This window comes from Numida meleagris, chromosome 16, assembly GCF_002078875.1.
Source record: "Numida meleagris isolate 19003 breed g44 Domestic line chromosome 16, NumMel1.0, whole genome shotgun sequence".
In the NCBI taxonomy this organism is placed as follows: domain Eukaryota; kingdom Metazoa; phylum Chordata; class Aves; order Galliformes; family Numididae; genus Numida; species Numida meleagris.
Genome location: NC_034424.1, coordinates 2,285,329 through 2,291,328, shown reverse-complemented (window position 1 = coordinate 2,291,328; position 6,000 = coordinate 2,285,329). Strand labels below are relative to the sequence as shown.

The 6,000-nt window shown below is 57.5% G+C and overlaps 1 protein-coding gene and 1 long non-coding RNA gene across 2 annotated transcripts in view; both read left to right on the top strand.

Moving 5' to 3' along the window:
• Positions 3,916-6,000, top strand: part of WHRN (whirlin) — a 29,174-nt gene continuing 27,089 nt past the window's right edge. Inside the window, exon 1 of the mRNA XM_021414153.1 lies at positions 3,916-4,584. Coding sequence (XP_021269828.1) covers positions 4,006-4,584 — 579 coding nt within the window. The 5' untranslated portion in view covers positions 3,916-4,005. The remainder of the gene's footprint in view (positions 4,585-6,000) is intronic.
• On the top strand, positions 4,598-5,678 carry LOC110407049. The gene is made up of 2 exons (XR_002443693.1): positions 4,598-5,459; positions 5,536-5,678. It is a non-coding gene; the product is annotated as an uncharacterized LOC110407049 (long non-coding RNA).

Here is a 6,000-nt window from a genome sequence, read left to right as displayed (position 1 = left end):
TCAGGGGGAAGGGGAGAGGGATCCGAGCCTGGCTGCCGCGTGGGAGCAGTGCTGGCACCGAGGCTGCTGGGCTCCGTGTTACAGACATCCCGCCACGGGGAAGAGAACAAATATTTGAAAATGTAATCAGTCACCGGGGAGCTGTGACAGGATTAAGCGATGACATAACACGCTTGTCTTGTCTCTGCTGCCTGCGCTAATGAGCGTGATTTGAGAGCATTAGAGACGTATCCACGGTCATTACTGCGTGCGAGCCGGGGGATCGCAGCCTTAATTAGTCTCATCCCGTGGCAGCGGGCACTTGCCTGCCCGTGCGCTATGGGGCTGGGCAGGCACTGCGCTGTGCCGCGCCATGGGGCACAGCTCTATGTGGGATGTGGCCATGGGAGTGAATACAGCAGGGGTCGGGATGCAGAGATTGAGGTGAGGAGATGCAGAGGGGTGACATCTCGCAGCGTGGCCTCAGCTGGCACGGCATGCGCTTGGGAGAAGGAAATAGAATGACTGGCGTGATGGATGAGATGCCTGCGCCCTGCCGCATTTAATCGGTGGCAGCGGGTATTTATTGCATTATATACTACCAATCAATAGTGATTAGTACCTCGTTAACCTTTTCCGTGCTTTGGACCGTCTCCTTGCAGTGCCGGAATGGCAGCATCCCTCTGCAGCTGACAGCGATGGCTCTGTGGGCTGTAGGAGATGAGAGCTGCTGCTCCTGGGGAGGACCACGGCCCCGCAGAGCCCTCAGGGAGCAGCAGAGGGAGCAGCTCCCTTCTTCCCCAGCTGCGTTTGCTCCCACCACCCAACGCAGCCCTAAAGCAAATGCTTCCCCAAAATGGAATTGTTTTCGTTTGAATCGCTTTGGCTTTGGGTTTTCGTTAACGGGAAAGCATTCCAATAGCACTGAGACAGAACGTTGCAGGTAAGAGAGTGAAACTATCGCTTTGTTTGGTTCGGGTAACTTTTTACATAGGCAGTATCCAAATGTAATCCTGTGGACACAGCATGTCGTGGCGGTCTGGAGCAGAACTACTCGTCTTTGATCCTCTGCACAATGGAAAACAACAAGGTTCCCAGCCAGCTGACTCTGCTTCGGGCTGGGTTTGCTCACAGCAGCCTCAGCGTGGCACTGAGCAACGTGAGCGTATTGATTTCTAGGCGTGCAGCTGCCGAAGGCTCTAAGAAGCATTGGAGCTCCTGCCCCTCTCTTCCTAAGCCTGGCTCTCAAGCGCCTGTCAGCTGGGATGCATCAAACTGAGCTGCATCTGATTCAGCATGGCAATGCCCATTGGTTGGAGACAGCTCTGTAGTGAGCAGAACACAGCTATGCCCATAACACAGCCCTCGGAAAACTCCCTTGATGGGGACGGAACACACGTCTGTCTCTGCTGTGTGTAGCACCCAGCACAGAGGGAACCTGTGCCCAAATTGTGCTGGGTTCAGCCTTCCTGCAGGACACACGTTGAGGAGCTGCTGCCCCACAGTGCTGGGGGTGGTAAAACCCCACGGGCTGTTTCTGTTGCCCGCTGAATGAAGCACTCAGTCCATTCTTCTCCATGCTGAGGAGAGCACCTGCTCGAGCCAGGCAGACCAGGGCAGGGACAGGGGATTGGGAGCCCATCTGCTAACCAGGGATTTAGCCAAGCTGAGTGCCAGCCATCCCCTAGTGCTCCCTTAAGGAGCAGGGCAGAGCAGCAGTTGCCACTTCCTCGCTGTCCCTCCAAGCTCAGCCCAACTCTGCAGCAAGGAGTTCCCAACCAGAACTAAGTTTCCCCCTCTCCTTGCTACGCTGCGTTTTAATTAGGAGCACAACTGCCCTGGAAACGCGGAGCTCGCTGCTCAGAGTGCTGGAGAGCAATTACAGTGGATTAAAGTGGAAAGGTTAGGCAATGCATTCAGCTGGCGCTTAGCAAACGCTTTGGATTATTTGGACCTTGGAAAAGGAAACAACACCTTTTCAGCTCTTGGTAGCTATGTGGGGCCCTGCTGCACAGCCCCGGGGCTGGATGCAAAGGGATGTGCAGCGTCCAGTGGCTTTAGCTCAGGTCGGGCTGAAGTGCTGCAGCTGCCTCTGTGCAGCCTCTCTGCTGAGCCAGGGGTGAGCATGGACTCATCCAGCCTTTCTCACCCCCAGATGCTCCAAAGCATGGCTTGCCTGAGTGCCTGCAGCACGAGCACTCTGCGAGCCACGCTGCTGGTGGCTGGGAGCCCTGCTCACTGGGTGTCCTCGTGCTGGGAGCTCTGGGAGGTTTAACCTGGAGCCTAAGGGCTGTGCCCAAGGGCTGGATGAGCCTTTTCCTCCCTGCTCCAAGTCTGTGTGCTGCCCTCGGCTGCGTGGCTTAAGTGCTTAAAGCAATGGGAAGGATAAAGCCCCTGGAAATTAATCTGCCTTGCTTCAGGGTTCTACGGGAAGATCTCAATCCCTTTCTTCTCCAAGGAAGAGGAGTATTACACTCAGCCCCGCTCCGGAGTGCTGCCCTGGGGGCTGTCCAATGCAACGAGCAGTGGAATGGGCAAACAGCCCCCAGCAGAACCCTCACAGCTGCAAGAAAATGGAATTGTTCCCAAGTGCAGCTCCTCGTGTTGACTTTGCATGTGTCTCCATTGGGTAGCGTCGGGTTCAAGTTGTCTCCACCTTGGGAAAGTGGCTTTGTGATAGATCCCGGAGTAACAGAAGGTCAGAGGGCAAATCCCAGCACTGGAGAGCTTTGGGTCACTGCATACCAGCAGTGGCTGCGGTTCTGCAGTGCCAGGGGAGGCCTGGGCTGATGCACTTGGTGTCCTGCAGGACAAAGCAAGGTTGGAGACGCTCAGGTCCGCTGCTTGTGGGCATCACAGCGCTTTACACGAGCCAGTCCTCAGGGGGTTTGCTAAGCATTAACATCACAATTCAAAGACCTTGTTTGCCCTTCTCCTCTTGTTTGGCTGACGTGGGCGTGCTTTTGTTTTTACTCTCTTTCCTGTCATACATTGTCCCTTTTTTTTTTTTTTTTCCCCAGCAATGTTGACTGTTCCATCTGCTTATTTATCACCCACAGTTAGAACCTGAATTTCAATCACCAATCTGCTCTGTTGGGTTCTCTTTCAAGCAAGGCATTGAAAGCTCCAGAAAGCCTTAACACAGAAAACTGCTTGTAATGCGGCTGTTAGAGCTCCTCGATCATAATCCACGAGCAAAATGAATACTTCTGCTATCAAGATGCATCTGATAAATTAGGTTTAGTCCTCCTTGACTGCAGCGGGTAGAAGGCACTTCAGCAAAGATAGAATGATTTTGAATGACTGAGATAGAAGACGCTCTCTGCTCCGGAGACATAAAAGACACCGAGAACTCATGTAGTGGGAAATAATTTGTCTAGAAAGTGGGAAAAGCAGCGAGGTTGGGTTGGATGCAAAGCTTGCCATCGTGGGTTGCTTAATGCCAGCTACAGAGCGAGCCCGTCCCCATTCCTCAGAGCCCTTGCCCAAATCCCACTGATATGTGATTAAAATGAAGCTGCTGCCAAAGTTCTCTCCACTGAATCACGGCTGAAGGGATGGATTCCAGCGCTACCCACAGCTGGGTGACATCCTCCTGCCCAGAGCAATGGAAAAACCTCCAGGCGGGTCAGGTAACGGGGTCAGCGGGCTGAGCTCAGCCTGTAACTGATCCCCACGGTGCAGGGAGGGGTGGAGGTGCTGGGGGAGACAGCTCGTGCCGCCCCACGGGCGAGGAGCGGCTCCATCCCATTCACCCCACAGCAAGGGCGGCCCATCCATACAACGAGCTGCACGCAGGTCTCAGCCTAACGCCAGCTCCCTCGCGGGCTGGGGGGGCGGTAATTAGGGCCGCGCTAATTGCCGGGGGGCGGGGCTTGAGGGGGGGGGGCGCGGCCCCGCTCTGTATAACCGTCTCCCAGCAACGACGGACGCGTCACTTCCTGGGGGAGCGGGCGGGCAGGTGCGGTGCGGTGCGGTGCGGTGCGGTGCGGTGCGGTGCGGTGCGGTGCGGTGCGGTGCGTGGAGATGAGCGCGGAGCCGGACGGCGTCTCGTTGCGCTCCTCCTCGTCCTCGTCGGGCTCGCTGGGCTCGGCGGCGGGGCCGGCGCTGCGGCCGCTGTCGGCCAACGTGCGGCGGCTGCACCAGGCGCTGACGGCGCTGCTGAGCGAAGCGGAGCGGGAGCGCTTCATCCTCTGCCTCAACGCCTACCACGGCCGCCGCAACGTCTGCGATCTGGTGCGCTCCCTCCGCGCTCTCCTCGACGGGCCCCGACGGCGGCAGCTGCTGCCTCTGCTGCGCCTGGTGCTGCCGCGCTCCGACCAGCTGCTCTTCGACCAATACACGGCCGAGGGGCCCTACCTGCCGCCCCCCGGCCGCCCCCCGCCCCCTCCGGGCGAACTGCGCCAGGTGACGCTGCGCCGGAGCAAAGCCCACGAGGGTCTGGGCTTCAGCATCCGCGGCGGGGCCGAGCACGGCGTCGGGATCTACGTGTCGCTGGTGGAACCCGGCTCGTTGGCTGAACGGGAGGGGCTGCGCGTCGGGGACCAGATCCTGGGGGTGAACGGCAAGCCGCTGGACAGAGTGACCCACGCCGAGGCAGTCAAGGTAACGCGGGGTTCGTGCTCGACGGGGTGCGCGCGTCCCGGAGCTGTCCTTCCCCCCCCCGGCCCCGTGTGGCCGCGCGGTGACGGCTCGGGGCTCGGGCTCGTCCCGAGGTCGGGGCGCGGTGCGGAGCTGCTCCCGGCGGTGGCATCGCACCGCATCGCGCGACCCTCGGGGCTGAGCGCCGCTGCCGTCTTCTCCCGACGTCTCTGTGCGATGTGGCAGCGCCCATTGTGTCGCTTTCTTCAGTCCGGGAAGCGTTTGGAAGTTGGAAATTTGCAGGAGCTGCGCTTAGAGCATGCACTCAGCTGCTGAACCGTGCTGCCTGCGCCCAAAGGAGGAGAAACCGAGCTAGAGAGTGCCCAAACCAGACCAGCGAGAAGGGGGAGAAGCTCTGATGTGAAGGTGTAGGGCTGCTGGCAGCTGTGTATTTGGACCTGGTGCTCGGTATCTTGAGGTTGAGTCCGTGTGTGAATGACCCGAAGCCGTTCCCTAAGGGCATAGCCACAATCGTGTGGCTGCTGGGCTCCACAAACCTACGGAGCTGGGGAATCAGCCTTCAGGGCTGCAGCTTGCAGGCGGTGCATGGAGGGCTGGGGTGTGGGGCGATGAGACCATTCTGCAGCTGTTTGTGCTTTAATTCTTCCATGAGAAGCTGAAGCTGCTCTGTCCGCAGCCTGCTCCGGGCGGTGTGTTTCTCCAGCAGCGCGCTGAAGTTGTGTGGCTGTGAGCTCCCGGCTCTGTCCTTCAATCTGTGCTCCATGCAAGGGCTCGTTTGCTGCCTGGCAGCAATCCTGGCCATCCTGAGACCCGAGGGAAAGTCTGCAGGAATTCTTGCTTTCGCTGCTGTTTTGTTCTAATGATAGAAAGAGAAAGGCGTAAGTTTCTGGAAGTTAGCCTTGCAATTTCTGGCTCTTAAAACTGCAAGAAAAACCCCACGCATTTTGTCTGCAGCGATGGGGAACCAGGTGTCAGGAGTTCTCATGTCTGCTGAATGACTTCATCTCTAATTCAGCCCACTGCGCCGGGTAATTCACATAATAACTCTTAGTTTGTTCTCTAATACAGTGTACGTGATGCCTTTTAGGCTCTATTAATATTGTGTGAAGCTAAGTGCTTCCTGCGCAGAAATAATTCCCGTAGGACGCGGTTTGATAAGGGCTTGCTTGGTGACAGGAGCTATATTTTACCATTGAGATCTGAACAGCTTAAAAATCATCTGCTTGGGAGCTCAACTTCTTACAGCTGTTGTGTCAGTCCTCGAGCTGCGCTGGAGCTCCTGCACCAAGTCACGTCCAGGTGCTGTGACCACGGGGAGCTGCAGGGTGACCCTGGGACTTCAGCTCATGGTCAGTGTCACAGCTCTGCAAACACTCATGCTCCATCAGAGCAGCGCAAACTTTGTGGCTTGGTGGGGGA